The 13,916-nt window shown below is 39.9% G+C and overlaps 1 protein-coding gene across 1 annotated transcript in view; it reads right to left on the reverse strand.

Annotated features, from left to right (window-relative positions):
* Window positions 1-12,282, reverse strand: part of LOC308552617 (antigen WC1.1-like) — a gene marked incomplete at both ends in the record, with an annotated part of 39,401 nt that extends 27,119 nt beyond the window's left edge. The window contains one exon of the mRNA XM_081127827.1: window positions 12,207-12,282. Coding sequence (XP_080983953.1) covers window positions 12,207-12,282 — 76 coding nt within the window. The remainder of the gene's footprint in view (window positions 1-12,206) is intronic.
* Between the last annotated feature and the right edge of the window lie 1,634 nt (window positions 12,283-13,916).

Here is a 13,916-nt window from a genome sequence, read left to right on the forward strand (position 1 = left end):
TCTGTTCTCGGGGATGAGAGGATGAATACATACCGGTGCTGCTGCAAACACTTTTGTAGTGAAGGGAGAAGATAATTTATTAAATCACTGTCTGATCATTTCACTTCTCAGTGAAATAGAAGATAAAGCTACTAGAAGGATGTTAATGATTAATAAAGGATTTGAATAGAGAAGCAAAGTTTGCAATTGCCCATGATGGGAATGAGAGGAGAAATCGTATTGCATTATTCCATTTATCTGTTAGAACTCTGAGCTTGTAAACAGTCAAATATAAATTTATTGGAAAGTCCTGGGGCACTTCATTGAATCCTTAAACCAAAGGAAGAGCTTCTTTGTCTGGAAGCTAGGGCCAGCCACTGCCAGGAGTCTCTGCATTGGTCCCCTTGTTCTGTCTTGTTCTTGCCCAGCTCCATTCTTTTCAACTGCAGACCACTTCTATCCCCTTCTTACCCAAGAGGCAAAGGGAATCTCTCCTTCTAGCTTCAGCAGGACAAATCCAGAAGAGGACACTGTCTGGCCTGGCTTGAGTCTTGTGCTCATCCCTGGACCAAGAACTATGCTCAGAAGGATGAGCTGCTCTGTCTGGCTCAGCCTGCATCAGGTGCTCAGAGTTTGGAGTGTATTACCGAAAGTTAAGTATAGTAATAAATGACAAGGGGGTGGACAGGAGTATTCTGTGCACAACAAAATTGTTACTCTTTTGGGTTCCTGGGCCCAATTCCAATGTGTGGTGGGTGAGGTCTTCCCACTCAACACCAACCAATTCTCTGACATCAGCAGGGTGTCCAAGAATTTCGCTCAATTCTGACACTATCTACCTGGAGATAGCATCAGATTGCACAGGTTAAGGGTTCATTCCTACAAAACTGCCCCCACACACACTTTAGAGGCCAGTCCTAAGCCCATTTATTTCTGTTCTTCTGACCAACCGGCTATGATTGAAGGTTACCTCCTCCGTTGGTTTGATTAATTTGCTAGGGTGGCTCAGAGAAACATCTTATGTACTAGATTAATGGTTTGTTATAAAAGGATATCTCAGGAACTGCCAGATGGAAGAGATGCATAAGGCAGGATATGAGGAATGGGTGCAGAGCTTCTCTGCTCTCTTCCAGTGGGCCACTCTCCAAACACCTCCACTTATTCACCAACCCAGAAGCTCTCCGAACCCAGTCCTTTTGGGTTTTTATAGAGGCTTCATTACATAGGCATAATTTATTAAACCATTGGCCATTGGCAACTGATTCAACCTCCAGCCCCTTTCTCCTCCTCAGAAATAAGGAAGGGATAGAGTACTGAAAGTTCCAACCCTCTAAGCACATGGTTGGCTCTACTGGCAGCCAGTCCCCATTCTTAGGTACTTTCCCAAAGTCACCTCATTAATATAACAAGACACCTGTATCACTATCAACACTTTTAGCTGTGAGCCAGGAACTGTGAACAAAGACCAAATATAGATGCTCCTCCATTTATGTTGGGGTTACATCCAAATAAACCCAGTGTAACTTGAAAATAACTTCCTGCTCAGCAGTCTTGGCTCAGCAGTTAAGCATTGACCCATGATCCAGGAGATCAATGTTCGATTCCTGGTCAGGGCACATGCCCGGGTTGTGGGCTCGATCCCCAGTAGGAGGTATGCAGGAGGCAGACAATCAATGACTCTTTCTGTCATCATTGATGTTTCTCTCTCCTTCTCCCTTCTTCTCTCTGAAATCAATAAAAATGTGTGTTTTGAAAAAAAGAAAAAAAGGTATTCCCTTTAAAAAAAAAAAAAAGAAGAAGAAGAAAAGAAAATATCTGCCCAACACATCCTCCCAAGAGTGGGCAGAGTGAGCATCCCTGGTCCTGAGGGGTAACCAAGGGCCTGCTGTTTGCTGTGAAAGTAGAGATACAGTTTAGACCAGGGTTTCTCAAAGTATGGTACATCCACAGGCAGCAGGATCTTGGAGCTTGTTAAAAATGAAAATCCTCAGGCCACACCCCAGACCTCCTAAACCTGAATCAGTGTTGTCATAAATTCTCCAGGTTATTCTTATGCACATCGAGGTGTGATAAGTGCTTGTTTATATGGAGCAGAGACGTACAGGCTGGGTGGCAACACAGGTTTACAGGCCAGGCCTCTTGCTGTGTGGGAGGTGTGGGAATGAGAAGGGTAGGAGGGCAGACCTCAGGCTGGCCCTCCCCAGCAAGGCCACATTCTAAACCTAGCCGTCCCCTCAAGTTTCTCGGAGGAAATAGGGGATTGAAGTACTTTTGGGGCAGAGGTTGCCTGCCTTGAACTGGGCAGCATGAGGATAAATCTCTCATTTCTCGGCTCAGGCACAAAAGGTGCCCAAACCCTCCTTTACAAAAGTCCTCCTCCCTTGATATTATGATCCTTTTAATATTCATACTCTGCTTAAAGGGGCCAAGTGCGATGGAACCAAGTCTAATATATTTCTTTTGCAAATTCTATATTTAGTAGTCTGAATTTCATAGCTATTACGTTTTGGTATCTTGGTGGAAACTCCAGTTTTTAACATTCTACTCCAGAAGCATGAAAGAGCTATCAAAGACAAACAGTGGAACTGTCTGTGCAAGCCTTGCTTAAGCCAGAGAATGCCCTCTCTGGCCAGTATGATGGGTTTGGAATCCTGAAAGGCATATGAGAGAGTCCCATTGGAATGGAAGGTACATCCAAAGATGGGCTTGTCAGCTTCCAGAGCTCGAGGCCATTAAAACTTCCAACTAAACATCCAACCTTCCCTGTTTTTAAGCAAGTTTTCGGTCATGGCATTCCAACCTCTCCTCTACGCACCCTTGTGGGTTATGATTAGAAGATGCTTTGGTCATATTCATATAACATCCAGTCCATCTGAGAGTTGCATTTCCCAGTATAAATTAATAAAAATGGCATTCTGGTTTAAATTTTAAATTGCTTTCTGAAAAGTTGCAGTTAGTAGCCATCTCATATCCTTTTGAAAATAAGACCACATTAACAGCTAGCTTCCTTAATGGTACTAATTTATCAATAATTATCAGAGAGGAAAAAGAAGAAAAGAGTGAGGAGAAGGAGGAAGGTGGAAAGGAAAATTCCATGTCTTCATTTTCATATAATTAATGTTAACATAAAAAATTTTCACATAAATTTTGTCTGCAGTTCAGATTACTTACTTGTGCTAGATATCCAGAGGGGGGGTTGTTATTACATATGCAGAAAAGAAATTTATTAGTAGTCAAATGGCAAAAATATTAAGTTTTTTATTATATTGCCATGTAGTACCTGGAAATCTATCTATTCTCCTCTGAATCACTCAACCTTCTAGAAGAAGGAGAAAAGAAAAAAAACCTATGTCCTTCATCCCACTATGGGTCCAGGTGACTATCTCTTCCAGGAGTGGCTGGAATGGGGTGTGTTTAAGGCAAAGGAGGCTCGTGTCATGACTCCCCCAGCCTCTCCCTTGCCCTTTACTAGGGCTGACTACCAGCCCTTGGCTAACGTAGGCGTGGGGTCTTTACATAGCCCTTGACTGGTTCTATATTTCTGAATTCCAAATACTTAAATTATTAATTTTTACAAAGAAAGTTCAGGGTCAAACTGTAATCCACTCACTGCATCAGTGGACTTGTCTAATGTGTGAAAGGATCAGCTTGTCCATGGTGTGGCTTGTCTAAGATCGAAGGTTCCAGGTTGCAAGTGTGCAGTTTGAAGGATCGCCACAAGATGGCAGAACTGGGAATGACAAATTCCTGGAAGCTGAAGGAGCCAAGTAAAATTTAATTGCTTGTTTTTTGTTTGTTTTTTTAATTACAATTAAGATCTATTTCATAATTAAACATCCTAGAATGGCCTATTGAGCAATATATCAGAGTTTCATTGTTTGAAGTATAAAAGAAATTAATGAAGACAGAAATATAAACACTAAAGAAATAGAGTAGGTAGGTGGGATTATAAATTGATGGTGGTGATGGTAATAGGTAGACAGATAGATATGGCTAGATAGACAAATAGATGGATATAATAGCTATATAATGGGCTTTTAAAATAAGCTAAATCTTTTTTTCCTTATTGCATTTCATTCTATGTAAACTATCCCTTTTCACCAAATGATGCTTTGGGGAGAAAGAGATTGTTATTACAGGAAATAAAGAAAAAGAATGAGGCAACACTCAACTCTGGCCTTTCAAAATAGGCTTTTTGGGTCCCAAGAATACAATAGTTTTGAAAGACTAAGGTTTTCTAAACTTCACATTGTTCCCCTTTATATACTGAGAATTTGGTTTGGTAAGGACTCAGAGCACAATTGTATTATAAAGCATAAATAAAGAGATGCAAAATATAATTTTAGGGAACTGCCCAAACAGAAAGGGACAAGATAAAGTCTCTTGCTATAGGGTGGTGAAGGAGAAGCATGTGAAACAGAAAAGAGAAGGGGACAGATACTACCTAAAACCATCAGCGATCTCGCCGTCTTAGATCTAAGGCCAAAAGGAAAGTGCTGGATGGTAGTAGTAGAGAAGTGGCATTAGGGCATCTTTCTCCATCCCATCTCAGGAATCACAGGACTCTAGAGTGTGAAATTAAATTCTGTTTCCTCTAGCCTTGACTGGAGCCTGTCAAAAATCTATCAAAGAACTATAGTGGTGCCTTGATGGTATAATGATAGTTGTGCCACTCAGAGCTATGAGCCTTCTACTGAATATGAAATTCTACCTTAGTATCAGTAACCCTTTTGTGATCTTATTTGTTTACTTGCCAATTTTACTTTATAAGCTCTAATGTTCTTAGTAGAAGTTCTATCTCTAGTTCACCTCTCTATCCTCAATGTCTGGCTATTTAAAAACTCCAAATATGTCTATTGAATGAATGAATGAATGAATGAATGGCACTCTGCTAAGTGTTTTACACAAGTCATTTCAATTAAAAAGAACTGTTTTGAGAACATTATTCAACTTGATGTTGTGAGAACTTAATATCGCAATAGAAGTTATATCATTTGATATAATGATAATAGCATTAAAGGCTATTATATTAATGTACTTAATACAATACTATTATATGGTATGAGCTATGCTTCAAAGCAACACAGTGTTTCTGCAGTGAATACGTAAATTCCAATTTCAAAAACAAATGCAGCCCCATCCCCAGGGCAGTGCTGAGACAGCCAGTTCTAAAAGCATATAAATGCTACAGGTTTCTTTGTATATCCAAAGATACAGAAAACAAACCACAACACACTGCCAGTTGAAGACCATGAAGCCTCTTGCTCTATCAGATATGGATGGCTAAGTGGGCAGGATGTTTATGTATTTATCATTTGGCACATTTTCAATTAAAACCACACATGACTGTAACAGGAAGAAATTCTGTTATGAAAAAATTTAGTTCAGCAGCTTCTATATTGAATAAGAAATGAAGAAGCAAAGAGCAGAAAGAATTCTGTTCCTTTACTTAGCATAACTGGTAAATTGCGCTTTATGGATTGTAACATAATACAGTATATTACAACAATATTGTAACATAGCATTATCATTCCCAATTTCCCCATAAGAAAGTGGAGGTTTAAGAGGTTAAGTAATCTCTTTTCTGGGGAAGTTAATAATTAAACATCCTTGTTTGAGGAACAGTTCCTCAAGACCTACCAGAAACAGAGTGACTAAAATACAAAATATCTCTTAGGAATTAAAAAAGAGCTATAAAACATTAAAAAGAAATTATTGAGCTATTTCACAAAAGCACTGATGATCCACCTCACCAATCTGTGTTCCTTGTGAACGGTACAGGATTAGCAAAGGTTCTTCCACCAGAGCCCACTTCACCCCAAGGGCATGAAAGAGCAAGGTCATAAACTGGCTCAGGTCCAGTCTGTCATCCTTGTTCAGCCCTTTGCAGACTCTGACTAACAACATCTAGCAAAGAGCTTGGCGCTGAAGAGGCCTCATTCTTTTCTCCACAAGTCCAGCACATAATGCCCTGAGACCAGACCAGGTCAAACCTGCTAAATCAAAGACAAGCAGATGCTAAGTGGAAAGCGTGCAGACCAAGGGCACTTTCCCCAATGCCATTAGGGTAGTAAAAAGCCCCCTCATCGCAGACACCATCTTTGGGAGGAGAAACCAAGGGAATGTCTCCTGAAAAAGAGGAAAACCAGCAGGAAGTCTGAACCTAAAACTGACAAAGTATCTATTATGCGGAACCTGAGCTAAGGTGAAAAAGACATTTTAAATAGAAGAGTCTGAGTCAACTTTATGGAAACTTTTAATCCATACAAACACCTCTTGCTAGTGAGCAAGATGAAATCAGTTATGAAAATGGGGAATACTACACTTATGCATATTCAAATTTTAGAGGACATGTTTTCAAGCCCACTATAGATAACTAACTCCCAAATCTTCCCGTATTTATAAATGCGCACAACTGTCACCTCTACGAAGCTCTTCTGATCCTTCCAGCTCAAAATTACTGCTGTGTCTATTTAATCTGTACAAACTTGCTTACTGCCTCTAAAGTAGGAGCTTCTTGAGAGCAAGGACTGTACCTTATTCTTCAATGTCTCTTTAGGGCCAAGTAAAGGTGCACAGCAGGAGCTTAATAAATATTGGATAAGTAAATAAGTGAATCAATAAATGGAGCATGAGATAACCCTGCAGTTGATGACTATTGGGAGTCATGGGAGTTGGGGATAGGGGAGATACAAATCTGAGTAACCACACTTGGCACAGATTAAAGTGGAAGTAAGGAGTTAAAGACCCCACTAGTCAAAGAAATCACATCTTCAATCCCTCTGGGGAGGTTCAGATCATGTGCAATTTCTGCACAAAGCTGTACCTCAGAAGTTTCTCTAAGGCAAGAAAAAACTGACAGCATCGCTATCAAGAGTTCGATTGAAGGATGTGGTACAGACAATAATACTCGCCAAATATTTATTTTCCTAATCCCCAATGAGTATTTCTGACCAAAATGTCAGTGGGTGTCATATGTGTCACTCCTGAGAGGAGGCAGTGAAAAACCCAAGTATGATTCTCTAGTCTCTTTCCTTCCCCCAAAACTGCAATGGCCAGAAGATACATCTTCAAGATGATGGATCCTCAGTCAGCCTGGATCCCTGCATTACTATGTGGAGCAGAGCCCTCCACTGACCATGATAGACTTGATAAATAAATTTTTGTGTGTGTGAGAGCTACTGAGATTTGGGGTTAACTTGTTCCAGCAGCATAACATAGTCTATTCTGACCAATATAAAGAGTAAAGAAGACTTGAAAAAAAAGATGAAATTTGTCACTTGAAGAAGGTGTTTCTCAATAGTTTCCTGGAGAAAATAGCTTGCTAGGATTCCTTCTGTGTATTCATTCCTACCTGCTCTCTCAGATCTCACCTTATTTCCTCTGTTGGATTTTGTTGGCTCACAGTTACCATTTCCAATTTACTGACAACTAGATCTAGAACCATCTTTAAGAGCACCTGGACCTAAGTGCATGTCCTTTTTCATTTTAATCAGTCTATGCTGACAGTCATGCTCCCATTAGCCTACTTTTGTCTCTTAGCATCTTGACCTTAATCCTTAGCATCTCCTCTTTCCTCTGGGTTACTCAACTCATCATCTTTGATTTTATTTTTATCTTTCCACCATTTCTATACTAATGAAAATGCAGCTGGTATTTTTAAACCTCTGCAGTTTCTTCTTGATTTTTCAAGTCAATCTGATTTCTAGATTTATTGTTTCATGTTCAGCCCCATTAATTACCTTCTTGACCTTTGGGTAAGAAATAATTTCATTGAATTGCCTCTTTTTCTTGATCCAAGAAAATGGCACATTGAAGACATATGCCCTTGTGAGCACAGTGTTAGGACCCCTCTCAAGGCCTTGGAAGGGGCTGGTACCTGAGAATCCATGATGCTTAAGCTTCATTAGTTCATGATTAATCCATCTCTGATCAGAGGTTACGTAATTAACAACTCCAGAGAATCTGAGTTCTTGTAGGTGGTGATTCTTAACCCACTTAAATCCAAGATTAGCATCAACACAGCTTGCTCCCTAGCCCAGAAGACAATTCAAGTCAAAATAAGAGGAGAAGAGTTTAGTCAGCTGACCCAACATTGCCCATCTATGGCTGGCACTCAAAATTCAAAGTTAATTGCTCCCACACTGGTGCTGTTGCACATGGAGCTTTGGTGCAGCTTAGTCCTGCCTGCAGGCCTGCTTGAAAACACTGAAATACAGCAAAAATTTGTTCTTGCCTTTAACATCTAAAAAGTCTGTGAATGGATAAATTTTTCCTTATCGTTGAATCTTTCCCCATTTGAGCATGCTAACTAAGGCCCCTGTAGGCTACAGGCATCTTCTGAGGCCCTATTAGGGCCTAATATTAGTGTAAAGTCTATATCTATGTACCTCCTTTATGCCCCATTTTACCTCCCAGGTACTGCTACCTTAATGCCTGAAATTTCTAACTCACTTATTTACGTGCCACTTAATCTCCTAAACTAGATTTTAGAGGGAATGGCTCTGTATTTCCAAAGTCTATAACTTAATAGATGCTTAACTAATATTTATTGAATGACAGAATGGCACTGGGCCTAGACACTTAAGAGAAATTATCTTAAGTAAGAACTACTTTTGAGAACATTGTTTAGGTAACTGATATTTTCATGTCAAAGGATTTCAGCAATAAATAAAGCAATTTCAACTTTCAAAACAAAAGCAGCTTATCACCAACAAATATATAATAACAAATGCTGCAAATTTGTCTGTCTCCAAAGATAAACAAGAAAAACCACAACATACTAACAGCTGGAAACCATGCAACCTCTTATTAAGTCTTAATCAGACCCAACAGAGGAGACAGGATATTTATACATGTATGTATCATTTGGCTGCTTTTCAACTAAAACCACACAGGAATATAACAGGAAGAAATATCCACAATTAAAAAGTACTGCAGCAGTGTCTATATGACATAAGGATGGAGACAGGCGCAGAGAGAGTTGTTTTGCTTAGGAACACAGCTTAATTAATCTTCCACATTGTGAAAGGAGAGCCTCTTGAGCTGACCTTGAAGGGCACTGTAGCAGCCAAGAACTAAATTGTTCTGCACAATACAGTAAATTCCCAGTAAGAGTAACAACAGACAGAGAGAAGAGGAGCCAGGAGGTCATGTTGCAGGTGCAGAATATTTTTGTGCCTAACATACTCCTGTGAGGATTTTCCCAGGAGTTTCAGTGGCTCAAGAAGTCTGGTCCTCCCTGGTCTGCTCTCCCAAAGTGGAAAAAAACTAGGCATTCGTAGCTCTGCTGTTCGTGGCTCATCAGTTGAGCATTGACCTAGGATCCAGGAGATCACTGTTCAATCCCCAGTTGACAATGGCGTGCAAGAGGCAGCCAATCAATGACGATTCTCTCATCATTGATGTTTCTATCTCTCTCTCCTTTTCCCTTCCTCTCTCTGAAATCAAGATATATTTTATTAAAAAATCAGTCATTCGTAAATGAAATTAAATGGTCATTCACAAAGCTGTTATTACATTAGCTCAGGTAATGTAGCAGATGTAGCCTTAACAGTGAGAAGGGAAGAAAAAATCAAAAGAAAATATGGAAGAAGACAAAGAAACAGGGACTAGGCATCCATCCAAGTAAAACTCTGTAGAGACAAAGGCAACCTTATAGAAAAGTTAATCATTGGTTTGCCACATCTGCTGGAGCAATGCTCATTCACAGATGCTCATGATCAACTATAAGGAGTTTGGGCTCTTTTTCACAATGGCTTCCCAAATGTTAGAAGGCATAGTGGCTGGTAAGGCTTTCTCACATAGGCTTTTCCAAGATTGGCAAACTGTAATATAGTAACAAGAAACCAGCTTAATATGGCCAAAGCACTCATTAGAAAATAGCAAAGAATATGCCACCAGGCCATCCAAACAGTTAGCAGAATGGTACTTGTGGCTGGGGTTGGGGGAGGGGGGCACCTGGAAGATTTAGCACAATTACGGTGCTAAATCTGACTTCTCAGGCAAAATAAATTGCATGGGTGAAAAAAAGAATCAAGATATTTAAACCCAGAAGAGAGTGGTTTCTAGAATCCAACTAGAAATCCAGAACCATTCTTTATTATATGAATTTACCATAATGATTTCTGCAGGAATTTTCCCCGTAAGAGAGAGCAGAGAACACCCATGGTAACTGTCGCTGCTACTAAGGTCCTTTGGCGCCATCTGCTGTTGACTTAGGGTTGGCAGTAGCAAATGGTTTGGATTCCCTATAGTTGTTTTTTCTTCCTCTTACTGAACCATCTGAATATAATGTGTTCTTCTGTTGGATCATTTATCAAAACAAAGAGATTGAGAGTAATTGGCTCTCACTTAAACTAAAAGAAACTGGTACCTTGGACTGGTTGATTAAACTAAGAAGGAGTGAAAAGCAAATCATGACTCCCAAGGTCACCTCTCTGAGTTTTGGAGCCTGTCTCAACTTGTGCTTGCCTTTAACATGGTCCAAACAACCTAGAATAACCTTGGCTTTGAGAATCATCAGAAAGTAAGATAACTTCAAATATATAACAGTGGTAGTAGTTTTTGCTGCATAGTAGCAGCTGCCAGATGTTGTTAGTGGAGTCAGCACATGAATTTTTTTGAACTGATGAGGCCTATGTAGTCAAACTTAGAGGAAAAGTCATTTAAGCTCTGTCCTCTTGGAATTTTTCCAAAATTATGTAAAAATATTATTAAGTTAGATAGATATTAACCCAACTTGAGATAGTTTCTTTCTTTGTGACATTTGAAATTAAGCATTCAGTGGGGATCAAGGGATGAGTTCCCAGATTGCTAGGAAACTTTGACTAGAGTTTAGATGGGAAAAAAGGTATGGCCCTAGGTGGCAGCCCTTCCTCAAGACAAGAGACCCATTGCCTTAAAGGGTAGAATAAATATGTGGTTTGCTAGAAATCCTAGGACAAAAGTGTTTTATCCTGAAATTGTGGGTGGGTTTTCCCCCCTAGTTCATCTATTTCTTTTCATTAAAATATAAAGCTGCCATGTAATGTCTAGTGTAACCAAACTTTAATAATTTTCATCTAGTTTTTGAACAAGTGAGGATTTGTTTTCCTATATGAAAGCTTAGGAACACTGAAACATAAGTAGAGACCCAAGATGATTTCAGGATCCCAAGGGAACTACAACCTTTTGAATCAGCTTGATAGTATTGTGAAAATGGACCATCAGCAACCAGAGTTTGGGACTATTAAGACATCCTATTAAGCTAATTTCCCTCACTCACCAAGCAGCCTTTCCGTCATTTCACCTCCTATCAGTTTACCTATAGAGGGAGAATGGTCTAGTCATATTGAATTAAGAATTCAAACCACCTTCCAATTATATTTCTCCCTGTAGACAGAAAAACTTGGGAGGAAATTTAAGTTGTGGTGGTGCTTTTTTAAATCCTCACCCAAGGATATTTTTTCCATTGCTTTTCAGAGAGAGTGACAGAAAGAAACATCGATGTGAGATGTTGCCTCCAACCAGGGCTGGGGATGAAGCCTGCAACCGAGGTACGTGTCCTTGTCTGGAATTGAACCAGGGACCCTTCAGTCCTCAGGCTGACACTCTAACCACTGAGCCAAACTGGCTAGGACTTAAATTGTTTCTTTTTTAAAGTTACAGAAAGGAAGATATGCAACTCAGATTTTAAAAATAAAAATTAAAACGTTATTCTTTACAGATTTGTATCATACAGGAACAAAAGCTGCCTCAGCAGATCCTATGTGCCTGATAACCTGTGAATTGTGCAGCCTTACACACTCCTCTTCATTTACTTTCTCTTTAAACATGTACAGTCTCAGGGCTTTAAATACCATCTATATAAATGAGACACTCAACTTTATATAGGTAGCCCTGACTTCCCTCTGAGACTTATACATCCCATTTATTTACTTAAAATCTATACTTGGAGAGATCTCTACCTCCAATCTAATGTGTTCAGTATAAAACTTTATATTTTCCTTCCCAAATCTGCTCCATCCACTATTTCCCTTTCTCAGTTGCAGTTGCTCAGGCCAAAAACCTAGGAGTCATCCTTCATTTCTTTCCCTCACCCTCTGCATCCAATCCAGCATTAATTTCTATCAGTTGTACCTACAATGTATATATACTGAATTTGTCCAACTTTCTCTGGCTATATGCTATCCACCTATCCCCTCCACTCCATGTCCACCCTACAGTAAGCCACTAACATCCCTCACCTGGCTTACTGTTGGAGCTTCCATACTGGTCTGCCTGCTTCAGCTCTAGTCCAGCCTCCACACCCCCACAATCCATTCTTTATGCTGCAGCTATAGTGGTCTTTTAAAACTACATCACTTTTCTGCTTAAAACTCTCCAGTGATTTATTGTGGAACTTAGAATAAAATTCAAACTCTTTTTTATTATTGTTGAGTATTACAGATGTCCCCCACTCCTCCCCTTAAACTCTACCATAATCAAAGAGAGCCTCTCTGCCATGGTTCCTGACCACCTGTCTACCCTCTCCCCTATTCCTCTCCACCCCAGCCTTCTTCCTGTGGGATTGCACAGAGCTTTTAACCTCACATCAGTCCTCCCATTTGCCTCCTGGGACCAGAACTCCGAGTGGCTGGCTCCCTCCGTTCACTCAGATCACCTAATGACAAAGACCTTTTCTGACTACCTTATCTAATGTTGCCCCCCAAACCCTCCCCTTTACTCTCCTGTGCATTTTGATTGCTTCATAGTACATATGAATACCTGAAATTTTCTTATTTACTTGCTTATTCTGCCTCTCCCCCTAGTATGTAAGCCACGAGCACAGGGACCTTGTCTGCCTTGTGAACTGTATCCCTGGTGCTGAACAGCACCTGGCACATGATAGGGGCTCAACAAATACCGGCTGAATTTTATTTGGGTTCAAAAGAGGCACCTGGCACAGACCATGCAAGAAAAGCATCCTCCTGGATGCCTTCCCACCACCAAGTGCAGGCAAGGCGGACAGACCTGAAGACTTCATTTAAACCAGACGTTAGCTAAGCTTTCAAGCCATTTACTCAGCCACTTTCTTCTTTCCTGTATCTCCCTGCTATAGAATTTGCTGCCTCAGACTGCCCAGCCCAAACCCAGGCCTGGAGCTTCGCACTGCCCACTTCTCAGAGCCCCGGACTCCAGCTGCCTGGAGATCACCCAGGTAGTGGCAACAGATGCCCTCCTCCCTCATGGTATTTAATTTTCTTTCCTATTAAAGTATTACATATGAACTAAAAAAAAATCGGAATTACAGAGAAGCATGACAAAATGGGGAAAATCACTCATAACCTTCACACTTTTAGCATATTAGGATATTTCCTTATTCTCTTTTCAATGTATTTTTTCTTGCAATAACCTGTGGTATGCTAACCTTTTCTCATTATAATGTCAGCATTTATCGTCCTTGGAAACTATACCATAAATAGCTAAATAATACTTCCCTGTCTAGAAATTTACTGAACCAGTTCTCTTTAGACATTTTTTTAAAATTCTAATGTGGCCTTGAACATTTATCTCCAAAAGAAATATTTGTTTGTATTTTTAAAATTTTCCCTAGGATAGTGACCCATGTTGATACGGCTCTTCACACAGTCCTGAGAAACCAGGTAGAGCCAAATGAAAACCTCTAAAAGCCCTAAGCATTAAAAAAAACTACAAAAATTCTCCCCTGTAATTCACAATAAAACAATACCAAACAATGACACAGCACCCTCATATTTTTTATAGAAGTGTAAAAAATGATTGTTAAACACCTGTCTGCCCTGCTAAACCATAAGCTCCACCTTAGTCATAATACCTAGCATGTATTAGGTGCTAAATAATTACTAGACAGATGGGTAATCAATATATCAATGAGAATTTGAAAGATAAAAAGGGGAAAACTGTTGAATACCAATCCTCCAAACACCAACCAACCT

Source organism: Miniopterus schreibersii (assembly GCF_964146895.1).
Source record: "Miniopterus schreibersii genome assembly, chromosome: 2".
NCBI lineage: Eukaryota > Metazoa > Chordata > Mammalia > Chiroptera > Miniopteridae > Miniopterus > Miniopterus schreibersii.